Genomic DNA, 24,456 nt, shown 5'->3' on the forward strand with positions numbered 1-24,456 from the left:
CTGTCTAGATCTGTACATAAACTATAGATCTGTCTAGATCTGTACATAAACTATAGATCTGTCTAGATCTGTACATAAACTATAGTTCTGTCTAGATCTGTCCATAAAATATAGATCTGTCTAGATCTGTACATAAACTATAGATCTGTCTAGATCTGTCCATAAAATATAGTTCTGTCTAGATCTGTACATAAACTATAGATCTGTCTAGATCTGTACATAAACTATAGATCTGTCTCGTTTAGGACTAGGTCCAGTTGAAAGACGCCTAAAATAACCGTTTGAAGGAATTTGTCCCAAAATGGCACCCTATTCCATTTATAGTGCACTACTTTTAGCTACAACCCTATGGTCCCTGGTCAAAAGTAGTGCACTATATAGGGAATAGGGTTCCATTTGGAACACAAACAATGTCAGAACCACAAAGAGAAGCCCAGAGTGCTGACTCACATCCTCCTGTTCTCCCGCTCTCTTTCAATCTCCTGTTCCATCAGCTGCATCTAGAGATACAATATCATCTCTGAGATCAATGTTCTCTCTCTCTCTCTCTCTCTCACACACACACACACACACACACCCACAAACACGTCAGAGGTGAGCCTGTCTGGTCCGTCTTGATGGATAAACAATTTTATGAGATCTGGCTATAGGTCTGAATGAGGTATGGCTATAGGTCTTAATGAGATCTGGCTATAGGTCTGAATGAGATCTGGCTATAGGTCTTAATGAGATCTGGCTATAGGTCTGAATGAGATCTGGCTATAGGTCTGAATGAGATCTGGCTATAGGTCTGAATGAGATCTGGCCATAGGTCTGAATGAGGTATGGTTATAGGTCTGAATGAGGTATGGCCATGGGTCTGAATGAGATCTGGCTATAGGTCTGAATGAGGTATGGCTATAGGTCTGAATGAAATCTGTCTATAGGTCTGAATGAGATCTGGCTATAGGTCTGAATGAGGTATGGGTATAGGTCTGAATGAGATCTGGCTATAGGTCTGAATTAGGTATCATCCTGTAAATCCAATCCGACCCTGTACCTGGACAGCTACCCTCCTGTATGTTTTTGCTCCAACCGTAATCTAGCGCACCTGATTCTAATAATTAGCTGGTTGATCAGCTGCATCAGGTTAGTTACAACTGGGGTCGGAGTGAAAACCTCCAGGAGGGTCTCTCTCCAGGAACAGGGTCGGAGTGAAAACCTCCAGGAGGGTCTCTCTCCAGGAACAGGGTCGGAGTGAAAACCTCCAGGAGGGTATCTCTCCAGGAACAGGGTCGGAGTGAAAACCTCCAGGAGGGTATCTCTCCAGGAACAGGGTCGGAGTGAAAACCTCCAGGAGGGTATCTCTCCAGGAACAGGGTCGGAGTGAAAACCTCCAGGAGGGTATCTCTCCAGGAACAGGGTCGGAGTGAAAACCTCCAGGAGGGTATCTCTCCAGGAACAGGGTCGGAGTGAAAACCTCCAGGAGGGTATCTCTCCAGGAACAGGGTCGGAGTGAAAACCTCCAGGAGGGTCTCTCTCCAGGAACAGGGTCGGAGTGAAAACCTCCAGGAGGGTATCTCTCCAGGAACAGGGTCGGAGTGAAAACCTCCAGGAGGGTATCTCTCCAGGAACAGGGTCGGAGTGAACACCTCCAGGAGGGTATCTCTCCAGGAACAGGGTCGGAGTGAACCTCCAGGAGGGTATCTCTCAAGGAACAGGGTCGGAGAGTCCTGGCCTAAGACAAGTGGAAAAGAAGGGTCCATTCCTCCTGTTCAAAGGCCTTTGGAATGACACACACACACACTTTGTGGGAGGATTAACCGCTATCGGACTCTCCTCTGCCGACGACACTGTGTGTAGGTGTGTGTGTTATTGAGAGTCAAATGGAAGCCTCTTGAGGAGCAGGACTTATCTCAGCCACAGCGGAGAATAACCTTTCAGAATAAAAGAGGGATTAGTGAACCACTTCAGCGTCTCCAGTACTAACCCTTCCTCCTGAAAACCCACCACACACAAACAGAGGCTGGGTCCCAGATACCACCCTATTCATTTTATAGTGTATTACCGTTGACCAGGGCTCTGGTCCAAATCAGTCAACTATATAGGGAGTAGGGTGGAATTAGGGACGCAGGCAGACAGAGCCTCTGGGGCCGGGAGCGTGGAGTGGGACGCGGGAGACAGTTTTAATCAAGGCCTTTATTTGTATTTTTTTACACACACACTTTAATCAAAGGCCACTTTTAACCGTAATCTAGGTAATCCTGTAGGCTGCAAGCGGTTAGTATTGTTCCGCTGTGATTGGGGAACATTTATCTCCACAGCCGCTTGTCTCCGCGGTTTTCCTGCATATTGTCATTACCTTCCACACCTGGCGCCTCGTAAAGTCTGTCGTCTATTCAAACTGCAGACTTTACAATGGACACGCCGTGGAGGACAACTCTCACACAACATGGTCTTCTGCAGTCATATTTCAGAGGCAAACAAACAATTGGCCTGTGTCCCGTCATATTGTTGAAGGCAATATAAAAGTTATTGTAGAAGTAAAATGAACTTGGATGACTTTCTTTTAGTTTGACTTTAAAAGTTTAGAGGATAAAGGAGAGAAAAAAAAGACAGGAAATGAACCATGATTTGAATTGCAGGAGGGCTAGGGGTCACCCCCATAACAATTTAAATAGCAATGTGCCACCAAAAAGTAGATGTTGACGTTGGGTAACCTCATGACCCCGTCTGGGCATGCTCATTGGCACCCACATTTCCTAGTGCACTACTTTTGACCACAGCCCTATGGGTCCTAGTCAGAAGTGTTGCACTATATAGGGAATAGAATGCCACATGCACCCTGACCTGAACCTCTCCTGGACCTGACATGTCACCCACCTCCTTCAGATTGCCGACAGGGTTCTAAAACCGGCGGCTCGTTTCCTCCCTCGCCAACCAATCAGAATCCGTATCTATGGCAGCGAGGGAAAAACTGTCTGCATCCTGACTCCCAAATGGCACCACATTCCCTGTATAGTAGACAACACTGGACCAGGACCCTCAGAGCACTATGTAGGGAATAGGGTGGAACATTTGGTACACAGCCACTCTTCACAAATGTCTATTTGTATCCGCGGGGGCACTGGGGTTGAAACTTTACCCCGTCTGTCCCCCGTTGAGTATGTGACGATGACGGGCCATGACATCTGTAGAACTGTACTTGTCAAGGCAACAAGGGGGGACACACACACACACGTCCACATACTGTGACTTCCCCTGTGTCTCCAGATGCTGAGTTGAAACAACTGACCAGCTAGAGCTGGGCTGCATCCCAATACTCTATGGTAGGTAGCTTCCTCAACTTGCCTCCTTTCACTAACATATGCTAACTCAATATACAATGTAGGACAGAGCCTTTGGTAATTGACCATACACATTTTCCTAATCAGTATCAAAACATACAAATAAATAGTTCCATGTTAAAGTGACTGACGACAGAGATAAAGTAAATATACTGGAAGGTTAAATCCCACGTTCCCTTTCAGAGAGACATAATAACATGGTAGCATCTTCACTGAAGGATGAGTCTTCCTCACTTAACAGATAGACAGAACATGTCTGCAGATTATCAGATTGTTACATCACGTTGCTGTGGTTACTGAGATGTTGAACACGTCTCCAGGTATGGTTTAGTTCTGGTAATCTATGCAGATGATCAGATTGTTACATCACATTGCTGTGGTTACTGAGATGTTGAACATGTCTCCAGGTCTGGTTTAGTTCTGGTAATCTATGCAGATGATCAGATTGTTACATCACATTGCTGTGGTTACTGAGATGTTGAACACGTCTCCAGGTATGGTTTAGTTCTGGTAATCTATGCAGATGATCAGATTGTTACATCACATTGCTGTGGTTACTGAGATGTTGAACATGTCTCCAGGTCTGGTTTAGTTCTGGTAATCTATGCAGATGATCAGATTGTTACATCACATTGCTGTGGTTACTGAGATGTTGAACATGTCTCCAGGTCTGGTTTAGTTCTGGTAATCTATGCAGATGATCAGATTGTTACATCACGTTGCTGTGGTTACTGAGATGTTGAACATGTCTCCAGGTCTGGTTTAGTTCTGGTAATCTATGCAGATGATCAGATTGTTACATCACGTTGCTGTGGTTACTGAGATGTTGAACATGTCTCCAGGTCTGGTTTAGTTCTGGTAATCTATGCAGATGATCAGATTGTTACATCACATTGCTGTGGTTACTGAGATGTTGAACATGTCTCCAGGTCTGGTTTAGTTCTGGTAATCTATGCAGATGATCAGATTGTTACATCACATTGCTGTGGTTACTGAGATGTTGAACATGTCTCCAGGTCTGGTTTAGTTCTGGTAATCTATGCAGATGATCAGATTGTTACATCACGTTGCTGTGGTTACTGAGATGTTGAACACGTCTCCAGGTCTGGTTTAGTTCTGGTAATCTATGCAGATGATCAGATTGTTACATCACATTGCTGTGGTTACTGAGATGTTGAACATGTCTCCAGGTCTGGTTTAGTTCTGGTAATCTATGCAGATGATCAGATTGTTACATCACATTGCTGTGGTTACTGAGATGTTGAACATGTCTCCAGGTCTGGTTTAGTTCTGGTAATCTATGCAGATGATCAGATTGTTACATCACATTGCTGTGGTTACTGAGATGTTGAACATGTCTCCAGGTCTGGTTTAGTTCTGGTAATCTATGCAGATGATCAGATTGTTACATCACGTTGCTGTGGTTACTGAGATGTTGAACATGTCTCCAGGTCTGGTTTAGTTCTGGTAATCTATGCAGATGATCAGATTGTTACATCACATTGCTGTGGTTACTGAGATGTTGAACACGTCTCCAGGTCTGGTTTAGTTCTGGTAATCTATGCAGATGATCAGAGTGTTACATCACGTTGCTGTGGTTACTGAGATGTTGAACATGTCTCCAGGTCTGGTTTAGTTCTGGTAATCTATGCAGATGATCAGATTGTTACATCACGTTGCTGTGGTTACTGAGATGTTGAACATGTCTCCAGGTCTGGTTTAGTTCTGGTAATCTATGCAGATGATCAGATTGTTACATCACGTTGCTGTGGTTACTGAGATGTTGAACATGTCTCCAGGTCTGGTTTAGTTCTGGTAATCTATGCAGATGATCAGATTGTTACATCACGTTGCTGTGGTTACTGAGATGTTGAACATGTCTCCAGGTATGGTTTAGTTCTGGTAATCTATGCAGATGATCAGATTGTTACATCACATTGCTGTGGTTACTGAGATGTTGAACATGTCTCCAGGTCTGGTTTAGTTCTGGTAATCTATGCAGATGATCAGATTGTTACATCACATTGCTGTGGTTACTGAGATGTTGAACATGTCTCCAGGTCTGGTTTAGTTCTGGTAATCTATGCAGATGATCAGATTGTTACATCACGTTGCTGTGGTTACTGAGATGTTGAACATGTCTCCAGGTCTGGTTTAGTTCTGGTAATCTATGCAGATGATCAGATTGTTACATCACGTTGCTGTGGTTACTGAGATGTTGAACATGTCTCCAGGTATGGTTTAGTTCTGGTAATCTATGCAGATGATCAGATTGTTACATCACGTTGCTGTGGTTACTGAGATGTTGAACACATCTCCAGGTCTGGTTTAGTTCTGGTAATCTATGCAGATTACTAGTGGCTAGTGTTCACTTGTCTGGTGGCTAGTGTTCACTTGTCTGGTGGCTAGTGTTCATTTGTCTGGTGGCTAGAGTTCACTTGTCTGGTGGCTAGAGTTCACTTGTCTGGTGGCTAGTGTTCATTTGTCTGGTGGCTAGTGTTCACTTGTCTGGTGGCTAGTGTTCACTTGTCTGGTGGCTAGTGTTGACTCGTTTGGTGGCTAGTGTTGACTCGTCTGGTGGCTAGTGTTCACTTGTCTGGTGGCTAGTGTTCATTTGTCTGGTGGCTAGTGTTCATTTGTCTGGTGGCTAGTGTTCATTTGTCTGGTGGCTAGTGTTCAGTTGTCTGGTGGCTAGTGTTCATTTGTCTGGTGGCTAGTGTTGACTCGTCTGGTGGCTAGTGTTCACTTGTCTGGTGGCTAGTGTTCATTTGTCTGGTGGCTAGTGTTCATTTGTCTGGTGGCTAGTGTTCAGTTGTCTGGTGGCTAGTGTTCAGTTGTCTGGTGGCTAGTGTTCAGTTGTCTGGTGGCTAGTGTTCATTTGTCTGGTGGCTAGTGTTCAGTTGTCTGGTGGCTAGTGTTCAGTTGTCTGGTGGCTAGTGCTCATTTGTCTGGTGGCTAGTGTTCATTTGTCTGGTGGCTAGTGTTCATTTGTCTGGTGGCTAGTGTTCATTTGTCTGGTGGCTAGTGTTCATTTGTCTGGTGGCTAGTGTTCATTTGTCTGGTGGCTAGTGTTTATTTTTTGTCCTGATGGTGACCACAACATACGGACAATAGAATATGTAAAAAAACAAAAACTCAAAACAATTGTTGTTCAGTCAGTCCATAAAATAACACTGTAGGTCAAGAATAATGACAAGAAAATCACAACAAGCCAAATAAAAGGCTTTTCATGGCATGATCTGGCTTCATAGAAAATACATTGTAACTGTCTGTATAGTACACTTGGTGTAAATCCCAAATGGCAGCCTATTTCCTTTATAGTGCACTACCTTTGACCCCTATTGGGGAGGGGGAGAATAGGGTGCAATTTGGGACACTACCTTAGAAACGGCTTGCCTAGGTACCCAAACGCCTTGCTCCCGTGAAAACGAGTATCTGAGTATCCCGCCCCTGACAGGTTTTCCTGAACACAAAGGTTCCGATTGGTCCCAGAAACAAATGGGTTGGGCCAGAGTCAAAGCACACGTGAGTAAAGAGGTGTTTTAAAAAAAAAATTGTCATTGGCTTTGATGCTCTGATTGGTTCGAGGTGATCCAATCGCTGATCACTTTTGTACAACATCCCTCATTATGACGTCACCACAAACAACTTCAACGTGTGCAGTGAACAGAGCAGTGGGAAGAATTCAGTTTGAGTCATCAGGCAAAAAAATACATCACTGAAGCCATCTGTTGCCTGCTTCGGCTGCAGGGGCAACATTAAAAAGAAAACGCTCAGAAAGAAATGCATTGAAAAGAACAGATTCTATGAATTCCTCTGTCATGCAGAATAAGGAATCATGTCAGCTCTATGCATTGCATTTCTATCTGAAATATTCACTGATGTTTTGGCCCATTGGGTCGTTATCACCGCGGAGACACACATCCTCAGACAGACTGAAGACAAGGTAGACAGGCGGCATGTTGTACATGCATTTCTGTTCACGTGTGTGTACACGGACTCCCTGTCAGACAAGGCTATGGGTCTGTGCAAGCTGCATTTACAAATTTTGAGAGAAAGAGAGTGTGTGTGTGTCCATCCATCGCTGTTCTTCTTGACAGGTCCTGGGGGGTTTCTCCTGACGCGGATTCCTGGTGTTATAGGTGGTGTGTGTGTGTCTCAATCTCAGTTGTTCTTCTTGACAGGTCCTGGGGGGTTTCTCCTGAGGCTGAGTCCTGGCTTGCCGTTGGCCCCTGACCCCTGGCTGACCCCAGGCTGCTGCAGGACCTTGTCCAGGGTGGTCTTCTTAATGGCTGCCGGGGAGATGCGCTCCTGGTCCGCTAGGAACTGCAGCTCCCTGAGGAGGAGGGGAGGAGGTAAGTCAGCATGTCTGTGTGTGCCTGGTTTCAGGTGTGTGTCTCCCCCCCTCACCGTGTCCTGATACAAGAAGCCTCCACGGCGTTGATGAGCAGACTGCGGAATCCGCCACTCTCCATCACGTGCAGGGCGTGGATGGTGGCTCCCCCAGGGGAACACACGTTGTCCTTCAGCTGGCCAGGGTGCAGCTCAGAGTCCAACAACATCTTAGCTGCTCCCTGTGGGTGAAGAAGGAGAGACAGACAGAGGGAGGGAGTCACCATCAGTCAACCACAAAACCAGCAAGGGCATCATATTGACTCCATTTAGATTTTAGAATTAAAATGGGAGCTGGGGTGGGGGGGTGGGGTAGTAAGCAAAAACAGTTCAAAGGTCATCATTATTTACAATCTGGGGTTAGCCCGGGACTAAGCGAGTGTTCACACATTGTAAAGTGGGATAGCATCCACCTTAGCACAAGCTAGCTGCCCTGCTCCAGAGTAGCGTTAGCTCAGACAGCGCACACTAGCCCCAAAAATACCGCGCTCACTAGCCCCAGAAACACCGCGCTCACTAGCCCCAGAAACACCGCGCTCACTAGCCCCAGAAACACCGCGCTCACTAGCCCCAGAAACACCGCGCTCACTAGCCCCAGAAACACCGCGCTCACTAGCCCCAGAAACACCACGCACACTAGCCCCAGAAACACCGTGCACACTAGCCCCAGAAACACCGTGCACACTAGCCCCAGAAACACCACGCACACTAGCCCCAGAAACACCGCGCACACTAGCCTCAAAAACACCGTGCACACTAGCCCCAGAAACACCGCGCACACTAGCCCCAGAAACACCGCGCACACTAACTAGCCCCAGAAACACCGCGCACACTAACTAGCCCCAGAAACACCGCGCACACTCACTAGCCCCAGAAACACCGCGCACACTCACTAGCCCCAGAAACACCGCGCACACTCACTAGCCCCAGAAACACAGCGCACACCAGCCCCAGAAACACCGCGCACACTAACTAGCCCCAGAAACACCGCGCACACTAACTAGCCCCAGAAACACCGCGCACACTAACTAGCCCCAGAAACACCGCGCACACTCACTAGCCCCAGAAACACCGCGCACACTAGCCCCAGAAACACCGTGCACACTAGCCCCAGAAACACCTCGCACACTAGCCCCAGAAACACCTCGCACACTAGCCCCAGAAACACAGCGCACACTCACTAGCCCCAGAAACACAGCGCACACTCACTAGCCCCAGAAACACCGCGCACACTCACTAGCCCCAGAAACACCACGCACACTAGCCCCAGAAACACCGCGCACACTAGCCCCAGAAACACCGCGCACACCAGCCCCAGAAACACAGCGCACACTAGCCCCAGAAACACCGCGCACACCAGCCCCAGAAACACCGCGCACACTAGCCCCAGAAACACCGCGCACACTAGCCCCAGAAACACCGCGCACACTAGCCCCAGAAACACCGTGCATAAATTGCCAGTGAGTGTGAATCCGGGTCAAGAACATCGCCTAGAATGGTCACTGTCCAATCACAATCCCTTAATGTACATACGCTTGTGATGCGTTCTGCGCGTTACATTGAAACTATTCCATCTGAGGACAAAACACTTTCATCCGGGCATAAACATTGGTTGCTATGCCTAACAGAAATGGTTGCTATGTAGCAGGCTGGCTAACGTCTTCTTACTCAGCCAACTAAAGCTAAAAACTCTACAGCTGGAAGAGCAGCAAACGCTCCATTTTCATTTATTTCATAGATTTAATATTGACATTTACTGTAATTGGATATATCCATGATAATATTATTATTGTTGCATGATTTCGCCGGGATCAGAAAAGTTGCCGTCTCGTTCGTGCACAGCATCGTCTTTACAGGGGTGAGATCTAATTTCATAAGTGAAAAATTATTTAAGGTCAGGCAGACAGCAAGGTTTATACAAACTAGTACCGTTGGAAATCAAATGCTAGTCTAGAAGCAATGTGAAATAATGTGTTAATAAACGTCGTATTGCTTATAACATTGGTCCCGTGTCAGATGTGTTGGTTGCATGTTGTGTTTGTCCGTTAGCTCAGGCCTAAGGAATACAAGTGACTCCGTAGCTTAGTCCAGAGGTAGCAAATGCTTGTGTGAACACAGGTTAATTAAGCTACCCCGGGACCAGTCTAGTCTGGGGCTAAGAACAATGCAGTGTGACAATGTTTTAAATGTGCTCTATACAGGCAACAAAGTGAAATTCCAACGCTAAAAAATGTCATGTTGAATTCAGAAAAACGGTCCTCCATTCTACTACTGTTACTCTGGTCTGTCTGGTGTAACGATGGGTTGCTGTTTGGGCTCTGGTCTGTCTGGTGTAACGATGGGTTGCTGTTTGGGCTCTGATTGTCTGGTATAACGATGGGTTGCTGTTTGGGCTCTGGTCTGTCTGGTGTAACGATGGGTAGCTGTTTGGGTTCTGGTCTGTCTGGTATAACGTTGGGTTGCTGTTTGGGCTCTGATTGTCTGGTGTAACGATGGGTTGCTGTTTGGGCTCTGGTCTGTCTGGTGTAATGATGGGTAGCTGTTTGGGCTCTGATTGTCTGGTGTAACGATGGGTTGCTGTTTGGGCTCTGGTCTGTCTGGTGTAACGATGGGTAGCTGTTTGGGTTCTGGTCTGTCTGGTATAACGTTGGGTTGCTGTTTGGGCTCTGATTGTCTGGTGTAACGATGGGTTGCTGTTTGGGCTCTGGTCTGTCTGGTGTAACGATGGGTTGCTGTTTGGGCTCTGGTCTGTCTGGTGTAACGATGGGTTGCTGTTTGGGCTCTGGTCTGTCTGGTGTAACGATGGGTTGCTGTTTGGGCTCTGATTGTCTGGTGTAACGATGGGTTGCTGTTAGTACAGTACTGACCAGTTAGACCTGAGCTGTAATGATATGTGACAGTGTAATGATATGATGTTACTGACCAGTTAGACCTGAGCTGTAATGATATGTTACAGTGTAATGATGTGACAGTGTAATGATATGATGTTACTGACCAGTTAGACCTGAGCTGTAATGATATGCGACAGTGTAATGATATGATGTTACTGACCAGTTAGACCTGAGCTGTAATGATATGTGACAGTGTAATGAATGATATGTGACAGTGTGATGATATGTTACAGTGTGATGATATGTTACAGTGTGATGATATGTTACAGTGTGATGATATGTGACAGTGTAATGATATGATGTTACTGACCAGTTAGACCTGAGCTGTAATGATATGTGAGTGTAATGATATGTTACAGTGTGATGATATGTGACAGTGTGATGATATGTGACAGTGTGATGATATGTGACAGTGTAATGATATGTGACAGTGTGATGATATGTGACAGTGTGATGATATGTGACAGTGTGATGATATGTGACAGTGTGATGATATGTGACAGTGTAATGATATGTGACAGTGTAATGATATGTGACAGTGTAATGAATGATATGTTACAGTGTGATGATATGTGACAATGTGATGATATGTGACAGTGTAATGATATGTGACAGTGTAATGATATGTGACAGTGTAATGATATGTGACAGTGTAATGATATGTTACAGTGTAATGATGTGACAGTGTAATGATATGATGTTACTGACCAGTTAGACCTGAGCTGTAATGATATGTGACAGTGTGATGATATGTGACAGTGTAATGATATGTGACAGTGTAATGATATGATGTTACTGACCAGTTAGACCTGAGCTGTAATGATATGTGACAGTGTAATGATATGATGTTACTGACCAGTTAGACCTGAGCTGTAATGATATGTGACAGTGTAATGAATGATATGTTACAGTGTAATGATATGTGACAGTGTGATGATATGTTACAGTGTGGTGATATGTGACAGTGTAATGATATGATGTTACTGACCAGTTAGACCTGAGCTGTAATGATATGTGACAGTGTAATGATATGATATGTTACAGTGTGATGATATGTGACAGTGTAATGATATGTGACAGTGTAATGATATGTGACAGTGTAATGATATGTGACAGTGTAATGATATGTGACAGTGTAATGATATGTGACAGTGTAATGATATGTGACAGTGTAATGATATGTTACAGTGTAATGATATGATGTTACTGACCAGTTAGACCTGAGCTGTAATGATATGTGACAGTGTAATGAATGATATGTTACAGTGTGATGATATGTGACAGTGTGATGATATGTGACAGTGTAATGATATGTGACAGTGTGATGATATGTGACAGTGTGATGATATGTGACAGTGTAATGATATGTGACAGTGTAATGATATGTGACAGTGTAATGATATGTGACAGTGTAATGAATGATATGTTACAGTGTAATGATATGTGACAGTGTGATGATATGTTACAGTGTGGTGATATGTGACAGTGTAATGATATGATGTTACTGACCAGTTAGACCTGAGCTGTAATGATATGTGACAGTGTGATGATATGTGACAGTGTAATGATATGTTACTGACCAGTTAGACCTGAGCTGAAATGATATGTGACAGTGTAATGATATGTTACAGTGTAATGATATGATGTTACTGACCAGTTAGACCTGAGCTGTAATGATATGTGACAGTGTAATGAATGATATGTTACAGTGTAATGATATGTGACAGTGTGATGATATGTTACAGTGTGATGATATGTTACAGTGTGGTGATATGTGACAGTGTGATGATATGATGTTACTGACCAGTTAGACCTGAGCTGTAATGATATGTGACAGTGTAATGAATGATATGTTACAGTGTAATGATATGTGACAGTGTGATGATATGTTACAGTGTGGTGATATGTGACAGTGTGATGATATGTGACAGTGTAATGATATGTGACAGTGTGATGATATGTGACAGTGTGATGATATGTTACAGTGTGATGATATGTGACAGTGTGATGATATGTGACAGTGTAATGATATGTGACAGTGTAATGATATGTGACAGTGTAATGATATGTGACAGTGTAATGAATGATATGTTACAGTGTAATGATATGTGACAGTGTGGTGATATGTGACAGTGTAATGATATGATGTTACTGACCAGTTAGACCTGAGCTGTAATGATATGTGACAGTGTAATGATATGATGTTACTGACCAGTTAGACCTGAGCTGTAATGATATATGTGACAGTGTGACGACATGTTACAGTGTAATGATATGTGACAGTGTGATGATATGTGACAGTGTGATGATATGTGACAGTGTAATGATGTGACAGTGTAATGATATGATGTTACTGACCAGTCAGACCTGAGCTGTAATGATATATGTGACAGTGTGACGATATGTTACAGTGTAATGATATGTTACAGTGTGATGATATGTTACAGTGTGATGATATGTGACAGTGTAATGATGTGGCAGTGTAATGATATGTGACAGTGTAATGATATGATGTTCCTGACCAGTTAGACCTGAGCTGTAATGATATATGTGACAGTGTGACGATATGTTACAGTGTAATGATATGTGACAGTGTGATGATATGTGACAGTGTAATGATGTGGCAGTGTAATGATATGTGACAGTGTAATGATATGATGTTACTGACCAGTTAGACCTGAGCTGTAATGATATGTGACAGTGTAATGATATGTGACAGTGTAATGATGTGTGACAGTGTAATGATGTGTGACAGTGTAATGATGTGTGACAGTGTAATGATGTGTGACAGTGTAATGATGTGTGACAGTGTGATGATATGTGACAGTGTAATGATGTGTGACAGTGTAATGATGTGTGACAGTGTAATGATGTGTGACAGTGTAATGATGTGTGACAGTGTAATGATGTGTGACAGTGTAATGATGTGTGACAGTGTGATACTATGATGTTACTGACCAGTAGTGCCTGAGCTCCCAGTCTGACCGCTAGTCTCCTGGGTAGACCCATCTTCACCCCTCCATCGGCTAGGGCATCCAGAGCTGTGAACGCCTGTCATCACACACACAAGCACTTCTTTATTTAGGCCAGAAATCACTCACTGAGATACATTGTGAGTGGGTTCTTAGCAGTGTGTAATTTGTATGGAGGAAGGTCAACAGTGACTCACCCCCTCTACCCCTCTATGATAGGTCAGTGACTCACGTAGGCATGGCCAGGCCCCTCTACCCCTCTATGATAGGTCAGTGACTCACGTAGGCATGGCCAGGCCCCTCTACCCCTCTATGATAGGTCAGTGCCTCACGTAGGCATGGCCAGGCCCCTCTAGGATAGGTCAGTGACTCATGTAGGCATGGCCAGGCCCCTCTAGGATAGGTCAGTGACTCACGTAGGCATGGCCAGGCCCCTCTACCCCTCTATGATAGGTCAGTGACTCACGTAGGAATGGCCAGGCCCCTCTACCCCTCTATGATAGGTCAGTGATTCACTTAGGCATGGCCAGGCCCCTCTACGATAGGTCAGTGACTCACGTAGGCATGGCCAGGCCCCTCTACCCCTCTATGATAGGTCAGTGACTCACGTAGGCATGGCCAGGCCCCTCTACCCCTCTATTATAGGTCAGTAACTCACGTAGGCGGGGCCGCTGCCACTGAGGCCGGTGACGGCATCGATAAGGTCCTCCTCCACCTCTGTACAGAACCCAACACTGGCCATCAGCTGTTCCAACAACTTACCATCCTCCACCTGGGGGGGGGGGCGGGGGGGGGGAAATGGGGAAAGAGAGAGAACGGTATTAAGATAAGAGATGGAGATTTTACCCTCATTTCACTGTAGAAATACTTTTTTGAAACGGAGACAGGTTCACCCGGTTTTCTTCTGTTTGGTGCCTAAAGAATGTGTGTGTGTGTGTGTACCTCAGCATGTGCCTAGTTAATGTGTGTGTGCCTCAGCATGTGCCTAGTTAATGTGTGTGTGTGTGTACCTCAGCATGTGCCTAGTTAATGTGTGTGTGTGTACCTCAGCATGTGCCTAAAGAATGTGTGTGTGTGTGTGTACCTCAGCATGTGCCTAGTTAATGTGTGTGTGTGTACCTCAGCATGTGCCTAGTTAATGTGTGTGTGTGTACCTCAGAATGTGCCTAGTTAATGTGTGTGTGTGTACCTCAGCATGTGCCTAGTTAATGTGTGTGTGTGTACCTCAGAATGTGCCTAGTTAATGTGTGTGTGTGTACCTCAGCATGTGCCTAGTTAATGTGTGTGTGTGTACCTCAGAATGTGCCTAGTTAATGTGTGTGTGTGTACCTCAGCATGTGCCTAGTTAATGTGTGTGTGTGTGTACCTCAGCATGTGCCTAGTTAATGTGTGTGTGTGCCTCAGCATGTGCCTAGTTAATGTGTGTGTGTGTGTACCTCAGCATGTGCCTAGTTAATGTGTGTGTGTGTACCTCAGCATGTGCCTAGTTAATGTGTGTGTGCCTCAGCATGTGCCTAGTTAATGTGTGTGTGTGTGTACCTCAGCATGTGCCTAGTTAATGTGTGTGTGTGTACCTCAGCATGTGCCTAGTTAATGTGTGTGTGTGTGTACCTCAGCATGTGCCTAGTTAATGTGTGTGTGTGTGCCTCAGCATGTGCCTAGTTAATGTGTGTGTGTGTGCCTCAGCATGTGCCTAGTTAATGTGTGTGTGTGTACCTCAGCATGTGCCTAGTTAATGTGTGTGTGTGTGCCTCAGCATGTGCCTAGTTAATGTGTGTGTGTGTACCTCAGCATGTGCCTAGTTAATGTGTGTGTGTGCCTCAGCATGTGCCTAGTTAATGTGTGTGTGTGTGCCTCAGCATGTGCCTAGTTAATGTGTGTGTGTGTGCCTCAGCATGTGCCTAATGAATGTGTGTGTGTGTGCCTCAGCATGTGCCTAGTTAATGTGTGTGTGTGTGCCTCAGCATGTGCCTAGTTAATGTGTGTGTGTGTACCTCAGCATGTGCCTAGTTAATGTGTGTGTGTGTACCTCAGCATGTGCCTAATGAATGTGTGTGTGTGTGCCTCAGCATGTGCCTAGTTAATGTGTGTGTGTGTGCCTCAGCATGTGCCTAGTTAATGTGTGTGTGTGTGCCTCAGCATGTGCCTAATGAATGTGTGTGTGTGTGCCTCAGCATGTGCCTAGTTAATGTGTGTGTGTGTGCCTCAGCATGTGCCTAATGAATGTGTGTGTGTGTGCCTCAGCATGTGCCTAGTTAATGTGTGTGTACCTCAGCATGTGCCTAGTGAATGTGTGTGTACCTCAGAATGTGCCTAGTGAATGTGTGTGTACCTCAGAATGTGCCTAGTGAATGTGTGTGTGTGTACCTCAGCATGTGCCTAGTTAATGTGTGTGTGTACCTCAGCATGTGCCTAGTTAATGTGTGTGTGTGTACCTCAGCATGTGCCTAGTTAATGTGTGTGTGTGTGCCTCAGCATGTGCCTAATGAATGTGTGTGTGTGTGCCTCAGCATGTGCCTAGTTAATGTGTGTGTACCTCAGCATGCGCCTAGTGAATGTGTGTGTACCTCAGAATGTGCCTAGTGAATGTGTGTGTACCTCAGAATGTGCCTAGTGAATGTGTGTGTGTGTACCTCAGCATGTGCCTAGTTAATGTGTGTGTGTACCTCAGCATGTGCCTAGTTAATGTGTGTGTGTGTACCTCAGCATGTGCCTAGTTAATGTGTGTGTGTGTGCCTCAGCATGTGCCTAGTTAATGTGTGTGTGTGTACCTCAGCATGTGCCTAGTTAATGTGTGTGTGTGTACCTCAGCATGTGCCTAGTTAATGTGTGTGTGTGTACCTCAGCATGTGCCTAGTTAATGTGTGTGTGTGTGCCTCAGCATGTGCCTAGTTAATGTGTGTGTGTGTGCCTCAGCATGTGCCTAGTTAATGTGTGTGTGTGTACCTCAGCATGTGCCTAGTTAATGTGTGTGTGTGTACCTCAGCATGTGCCTAGTTAATGTGTGTGTGTGTACCTCAGCATGTGCCTAGTTAATGTGTGTGTGTGTGCCTCAGCATGTGCCTAGTTAATGTGTGTGTGTGTGCCTCAGCATGTGCCTAGTTAATGTGTGTGTGTGTACCTCAGCATGTGCCTAGTTAATGTGTGTGTGTGTGCCTCAGCATGTGCCTAGTTAATGTGTGTGTGTGTACCTCAGCATGTGCCTAGTTAATGTGTGTGTGTGTGCCTCAGCATGTGCCTAGTTAATGTGTGTGTGTGCCTCAGCATGTGCCTAGTTAATGTGTGTGTGTGTACCTCAGCATGTGCCTAGTTAATGTGTGTGTGTGTGCCTCAGCATGTGCCTAGTTAATGTGTGTGTGTGTGCCTCAGCATGTGCCTAGTTAATGTGTGTGTGTGTGCCTCAGCATGTGCCTAGTTAATGTGTGTGTGTGTGTACCTCAGCATGTGCCTAGTTAATGCGTGTGTGTGTACCTCAGCATGTGCCTAGTTAATGTGTGTGTGTGTACCTCAGCATGTGCCTAGTTAATGTGTGTGTGTGTACCTCAGCATGTGCCTAGTTAATGTGTGTGTGTGTACCTCAGCATGTGCCTAGTGAATGTGTGTGTGTGTACCTCAGCATGTGTTCCTGTAGCGTAGACTGTAGCTCCCTCTCTCACCACGACGGGGGTGTTGGTCATACACCTCATCACCTTGGGGAACGGACGGTACTGAAGCAGCTTCTGGGGGGACAAAAGGAGAGAGAGATGGGTTAGTGAAGGGGAGAGAGGTAAAGAGAGAAACACTTGTAAGATTTGTCAAGATCAATTATTTGACAAGAGAACATGTGTGAGTGGATGGATGGGGGGGTCAGACTGAGGATGATAATATTGGTTAGAGGTGGTACCGGAGGGAGCCTCCTACTACACGGAGGAGGTACCGGAGGGAGCCTCCTACTACACGGAGGAGGTACCGGAGGGAGCCTCCTACTACACGGAGGAGGTACCGGAGGGAGCCTCCTACTACACGGAGGAGGTACCGGAGGGAGCCTCCTACTACACGGAGGAGGTACCGGAGGGAGCCTCCTACTACACGGAGGAGGTACCGGAGGGAGCCTCCTACTACACGGAGGAGGTACCGGAGGGAGCCTCCTACTACACGGAGGAGGTACCGGAGGGAGCCTCCTACTACACGGAGGTGGTACCGGAGGGAGCCTCCTACTACACGGAGGAGGTACCGGAGGGAGCCTCCTACTACACGGAGGAGGTACAGGAAGGAAACATCTAAATGGAGGAGACGGGGCCCTGTTATGTAAATAACAACAAAAGGTGATGAGGACAGTGTCATAAAAGGAGATTATAGGAGGAATTCTTGGGTCCTGGCAGCACTGGTGTTTAAAAGAGACACCTGGTCCATTGACCGTTCTTTAGGTTCTTCAATATTGGGCCAGTTACCGAATGGTTGCTAGTTGAAATCCCCAGAGCCAATGATAACAATATTAACAACAACAAAAACTCTGTCCATGTGCCCTTGAGCAAGGCACTTAATCCTAATTTTCTCCATGGGCGCAGTACTACTATGGCTGACCCTGTAAAACAACACATTTCACTATACCCACGTGACCATAAAACATTGCAGTATGTCTTCCTCTGACATGGAGGACAGAACTAAATAGGCACTACCCCACAAGACTATTTTTCAAGTGATCCATGGACTCCACCAGACCGGTCCAGGACAGGTTCTGACCTTCTCTATAGAGCTGATGGTGACTCCACCAGACCGGTCCAGGACAGGTTCTGACCTTCTCTATAGAGCTGATGGTGACTCCACCAGACCGGTCCAGGACAGGTTCTGACCTTCTCTATAGAGCTGATGGTGACTCCACCAGACCGGTCCAGGACAGGTTCTGACCTTCTCTATAGAGCTGATGGTGACTCCACCAGACCGGTCCAGGACAGGTTCTGACCTTCTCTATAGAGCTGATGGTGACTGCACCAGACCGGTCCAGGACAGGTTCTGACCTTCTCTATAGAGCTGATGGTGACTCCACCAGACCGGTCCAGGACAGGTTCTGACCTTCTCTATAGAGCTGATGGTGACTCCTGCAGCACAGGACACTATAAGGTGTCTGTCCTCGATGTCTGGTCCAATCTCATCCAGCACAAAGGGGATGATGTGGGGTTTGACTGCCAGGAACAGGACATCACTCTTGTTCACCACTTCCTTGTTACTGGTGGTGAGGATAGCACCCATTTTCTAGAGGAGGAGGGAGAGACAGAAAGACTGGTGGTGAGGATAGCACCCATTTTCTAGAGGAAGAGGGAGAGACAGAGACTGGTGGTGAGGATAGCACCCATTTTCTAGAGGAGGAGGGAGAGACAGAGAGACTGGTGGTGAGGATAGCACCCATTTTCTAGAGGAGGAGGGAGAGACAGAGAGACTGGTGGTGAGGATAGCACCCATTTTCTAGAGGAGGAGGGAGAGACAGAGAGACTGGAAGACAGAGGGAGAGACAGAAAGACGGGAAGACAGAGGGAGAGACAGAAAGACGGGAAGACAGAGGGAGAGACAGAAAGACGGGAAGACAAGAGGGAGAGACAGGTTAAGAGTGAATATGCAAGGCCTTCTAGGATGTGTACACACACAATGCAGAGCCCTCATACAAACGTTGAAGCATTACCTACCTATACACTCAGACACAGACAGACACCCTCCAGGCCACGCAAACACCCCCACCCCCTCCAGGGCCACGCAAACACACACCCACCCCCCCTAGGCCACACAAACACACCCACCCCCCTAGGCCACACAAACACACCCACCCCCCTAGGCCACACAAACACACCCACCCCCCTAGGCCACACAAACACATCAGCTGACCACCTGTTACGCGAGTGGTAAAAAGGACCTTGTGGCTGCAATGAGCCATGGTAAGTTGCTAGCTAGCTTTAAACTTAATTAATGAAAAAACAATCAATCACTAGTTAAATAAAGGTAAAATAAAATAAAATGTTGTTAACTAGGCAAGTCAATAACAAATTCTTATTTTCAATGACGTCCTAGGAACAGCAGGTTAACTGCCTTGTTCAGGGGCAGAACGACAGATGTTTACTTTGTCAGCTCGGAGATTTGTTCTTGCAACCTTTCGGTTACTAGTCCAACGCTCTAACCACTAGGCTACCCGCCTCTAACCACTAGGCTACCTGCCGCCATAGGTAGCCTAGCCTTGATGATATTACTACGTTAACTAGCGTAGTGTGTGGCATATAATCAATGCGGTGCCTGTTAAATTTATCATCAGATCACAGTCTACTTCAACTTTACCAAACGGGTGATGATTTAACAAAAGAGCATTCGCGAACCAAGCACAATCGTTGCACGAATGTACCTAAACCATAAACATCAATGCCTTTCTTAAAATCAATACACAGAAGTATATTTTTTAAAACCTGCATATTTAGTTAAAATAAATGCATTTTAGCAGGCAATATTAACTAGGGAAATTGTGTCACTTCTCTTGCGTTCAGTGCAAGCAGAGTCAGGGTATATGCAGCAGTTTGGGCCGCCTGGCTTGTTGCAAACCAGAATTTTAAACAATTATGACATAACATTGAAGGTTGTGCAATGTAACAGCAATATTTAGACTTAGGGTTCCCACCCGTTAGATAAAATACAGAATGGTTCCGTATTTGACCATATTAATGATCAAAGGCTGTGTGTTTATTAGAATTAAGTCCATGATTTGATATTTGATAGAGCGGTCTGACTGAGCGGTGGTAGGCAGCAGCAGGCTCGTAAGCATTCATTCAAACAGCACTTTAATACGTTTGCCAGCAGCTCTTAGCAATGCTTGAATCACAGCGTTGTTTATGACTTCAAGCCTATTAATTCCTGAGATTAGACTGGCAATACTAAAGTGCCTATTAGAACATCCAATAGTCAAAGGTATATGAAATACAAATGGTAGAGAGAGAAATAGTTGACCCGTCATAATTCCCATAATAACTACAACCTAAAACTTCTTAACTGGGAATATTGAACCACCAACTTTCATATGTTCTCATGTTCTGAGCAAGGAATTTAAATGTTGGCTTTTTTACATGGCACATATTGCACTTTTACTTTCTTCTCCGACACTGTGTTTTTGCATTATTTAAACCAAATTGAACATGTTTCCTTATTTATTTGAGACTAAATAGAGTTTATTTATGTATTATATTAAGCTAAAATAAAAGGGTTCATTCAGTATTGTTGTAATTGTCATTATTTCATACACATAAAATATATATTTTATTTAAAATCGGCAGGTTAATCAGTATCAGCTTTTTTTGGTCGCCCAATAATCGGTATCGGCGTTGAAAAATCATAATCGGTTGACCTCTAATCCACACCTTCCAGGCCACGTAAACACATCCACACCTTCCAGGCCACGTAAACACACCCACACCTTCCAGGCCACGTAAACACACCCACACCTTCCAGGCCACGTAAACACACCCACACCTTCCAGGCCACGTAAACACACCCACACCTTCCAGGCCACGTAAACACATCCACACCTTCCAGGCAAGGCAATTTAAACAACGCACATACACAACACACACTTCCTCTCATCCAGACAAAACAGGTAAGCCTGCACAGGCCTGTCCCTCTCTCGCACACAAACAGAACAAACACACATCCCTGCCTCTTACCCTCAGGCCAGCAACAGTAGGCAGATCAGTATCTGGAGAACTGGCTATGATTCTCTGAGTAGCTATTACACCTGGGGGAGAGAGGGAGACAGAGGATGGGCACAGAAAGGATTAAAGAGAGAGATGAGGTCAGGGCACAACACAGATTTGCGTCACTGGAACTGCAACTGATAACAGCTACCGTTTGTTGACATTTCAGGGCCCAGTCTTGTGTACACGAGCAGTCAGAGTGACCTGCCCTGGCCAGACAGATAAAAAAAAAAAAAAAATGGGTCACGGCCTGTTGGTCATCATAACCGGTTGGCGGTTCCTTACCCGCAGATGTGAACCCTTTCACCAGCGCGTGAGCCAGCTGGCCGGCTCCGATGAATCCTACACTCATCTTTCCGGTGAAGTGGCTTGTCCTGCAAAGCCCAGATCTTACAGTCAGCACAAAAACATTACATATTACAGTCAGCACAAAGGCACAATAACTTTAGCTAAACAGTTACACGCACAAAAAGATTACTGCTCTCAAATTATGTGCACAAATTTCTTTACATCCCTGTTAGTGAGCATTTCTCCTTTGCCAAGATAATCCATCCACCTGACAGGTGTGACATTTCAAGAAGCTGATTAAACTGCATGATCATTACACAGGTGCACCTTAAACTGGGGACAATAAAAGGCCACTCTAAGACTGCAGTTTTGTCACACAATAGGCCTGCTGAATAAAGGAATGTCCACCAGAGCTGCTGCCAGATAATTTAATGTTTATTTCTCTACCATAAGCTGCCTCCGTAATTTTAGAGAATTTGGCAGTATGTCCAACCAGCCTCACAACCGCAGACCACGTGTATGGAGTCATGTGTGCGAGCGGTTTGCTGAGGTCAACGTTGTATACAGAGTGCCCCATGGTGGCGGTTGTGGCGGTTGGTTATAGTATGGGCCCGGAATAAACTATGGACAAAAAAAAACACAATTGCATTTTATAGATGGCAATTTGAATGCACCGAAATAACGTGACGAGATCCTGAGGCCCATTTATTTTAAGGTATCTATGACCAACAGATGCATATCTGCATTCCCAGTCATCTGAAATCCATAGATTCGGGCCTAATTCATTTATTTCAATTGACTGATTTCCTCAGATGTAAAATTGTTGTATGTTGCGTTTATATTTTTGTTCAGTATACTTCCGTTGGGAATATTTAGCATAACATTTAGTTAGGTAGGTTAACAGTAGGCAGCTTGCATGATCTCGTTTGAGGTTCAAGACATCAATCAGTACATTGTAATGCATAACTAGCCAGCTACAACCAGATAATTGTACACTTACTGTAGCTGTTTAGCAATTTGTATTCGTTCTTGCAGCAGCAAATATAGCTAGCAGGGCTTGTAACATTAGCAATGGCTATTTACAGTAACTTAGTGGTGCAGTAACGTTACTATTTTGGTCTTTGATGCTTTCTCACTAGCTAGCTTGTCTGACTGAGCAATAAATGAATTAATGAACAACAGAACATACATTGCTTAAATTGTTCTTTGCAAAATAGGTACTCTTACCTTCTGTACGATTTTCAACCCCTTTGGCCGCTGGACAGACACACCGGTGCAGTTACCGTTATTTCACCGGTTTTGGAATGAAACAAAACACCACTTCGTTGTCAACGTGGCTTCCAATCTCTATGTGTTCCGGGTAGCCGTCATGACGCGCATGAGAATGGACCAATGAATGGCGACTCCTTACCAATCCGCGTAAAGATTAGGCTCGTTGATTCACTTATGGGCGGGGTTTGTGGTCTCCAGTGCCCTGTTGCATCATTTTCCAGAGTAATAAGTAAGTGGAGCCAAAATATAGGTCAAGTTCAATGCCATATGCACATTGTAGAAGTAGGTTATGTTTATTTTGTGCCAATATGTCAACCACTTGACTTCCAGTGCCACCATTTTATAACCGATAGAAAGTGTGGGACTAATGAAATCAATTGAACGAGCTGTTGAGAAGAAGAGGGCTATGAGTGCACTGTGAATGTGTTATAAATGAATAAAGTAGGTTATAGTAAAGTCGTTCAATGAGTTGGGGCCACCTCTCTTCTTCTTTTCTTCTTAATCTGCATTGATCTCAAAACCTGGACAGTCGGTGAAAACAATACGACGAATGGGGACAGAAAGCTTTGTTAGACTACTGAGACACTGTCATAGACGGAAGCTACATCTGTAGGACCATATGCAGCGACACAAAAAGGAACTAGCACATTCCGTGCATAACAGACTCCCCAACCCAACTCTGTCACCTGAGCTTCCCCCCAGCAACCTCTCCCCTCTCCCCTTCAACCCAGGTCAACAGCTTGATGATCCCCGAGAACATTGCCCCCCCCCTTCCCCGTCTTTTCCAAACTGCATACATTCAGACCATGTGTGGGTCTAGACTAGCCTGGTTTCCATCCTCTATTCAGCTATTACATTCCACTCCTGCTACCACCGGAGTAGCAATGAGATTAATGTCAGCTACAAAGACTGGTACCCAGACTAGAGCTAGACTCCTGACGGAGCGGATTATCCAGGAATCTAAGAGATGCAGAATTCCCTGCCTGCCAGACATTCTCGGAATGCTGGACACTCTGAAGTTCCATGAAGGGGACTCAGTTCACCGGAATCATAGGACAGGAAATTCTCAAAAAACCTCAAAAAGCCAAATATTACCAATAGAATTAACATCATATATTTCCTGTTTTTCTGTCTGATCTGAACTGGGAGGGGAGGGGAGGGGAGGGGGGAAGAGAGGAGACCTGACGAGACACAGAGGGGATTCTATTTCAATCAAAAGTTCAGGTCAAATCTAAGTTTTCCTAATTGATTTGAACAGAATTGCAAATCAAGAAACACACAGCCACCATTTGCTAGTGAGACAGTAGAATATTAAAAGGGATATGTGATTGGTCGGCTTCGACGTTTTCCCTTCCTGGATCCCTGGGTACTTGCTGTCTGTCTGGGTAATTTGACGAAGACCCTTAAAATTAGACATAGGCTCAACCACTGTGTGTCCCCACTTTAATGAGCGCTATGTCCCCTGTCTGTCTGAATACATTCATTAACGGTGTTCTGTCTTTCTTGTGTTCGTTCTAAAATGACTCCAAAGTCTCTGGTAGATAAAAACTGTGCTTCCATTTTTCCTAGTCAAGTGTGTTTGGGGCTCTGTGCTGAACTGAACTATGGAGCAGAC

The 24,456-nt window shown here is 45.3% G+C and overlaps 1 protein-coding gene across 3 annotated transcripts; it reads right to left on the bottom strand.

Moving 5' to 3' along the window:
• Positions 1–2,163: 2,163 nt before the first annotated feature.
• On the bottom strand, positions 2,164–24,422 carry pycr1b (pyrroline-5-carboxylate reductase 1b). Of its 3 annotated transcripts, none has more exons than XM_090195358.1 (9): positions 22,797–24,422; positions 21,567–21,655; positions 21,252–21,322; positions 18,634–18,813; positions 17,193–17,300; positions 14,240–14,353; positions 13,568–13,660; positions 7,737–7,900; positions 2,164–7,662 (listed from the first exon to the last, which is right to left on the bottom strand). In XM_090195358.1, exons 2-9 carry the CDS (start codon positions 21,631–21,633, stop codon positions 7,491–7,493), a joined length of 969 nt encoding a protein of 322 aa, XP_090051484.1. In that variant the 5' UTR covers positions 21,634–21,655; positions 22,797–24,422; the 3' UTR covers positions 2,164–7,490. The 3 variants fall into 3 exon arrangements, with proteins under 3 accessions (XP_090051484.1, XP_090051485.1, XP_090051486.1); XM_090195359.1 differs by having other exon boundaries at positions 21,567–21,670; positions 22,797–22,935; XM_090195360.1 differs by having other exon boundaries at positions 18,304–18,813; positions 22,797–22,917.
• Positions 24,423–24,456: the final 34 nt, after the last annotated feature.

The sequence above is a fragment of the Oncorhynchus mykiss genome, chromosome 13, assembly GCF_057628025.1.
Source record: "Oncorhynchus mykiss isolate SJ-2025 chromosome 13, ASM5762802v1, whole genome shotgun sequence".
NCBI classification, from domain to species: Eukaryota; Metazoa; Chordata; class Actinopteri; order Salmoniformes; family Salmonidae; genus Oncorhynchus; species Oncorhynchus mykiss.

Bases quoted from the DNA above. Each gene is read 5' to 3' on its own strand.
- pycr1b (XM_090195358.1), bottom strand. From the start codon at position 21,633: ATGAGTGTAGGATTCATCGGAGCCGGCCAGCTGGCTCACGCGCTGGTG. The intron at 17,301-18,633 runs GTCAGAACCTGT...TTGTCCCCCCAG, and splicing joins CCATCAGCTCTATAGAGAAG to AAGCTGCTTCAGTACCGTCC. The intron at 7,901-13,567 runs GTCAGTAACATC...CTTCACCCACAG, and splicing joins TGGGAGCTCAGGCACTACTG to GGAGCAGCTAAGATGTTGTT.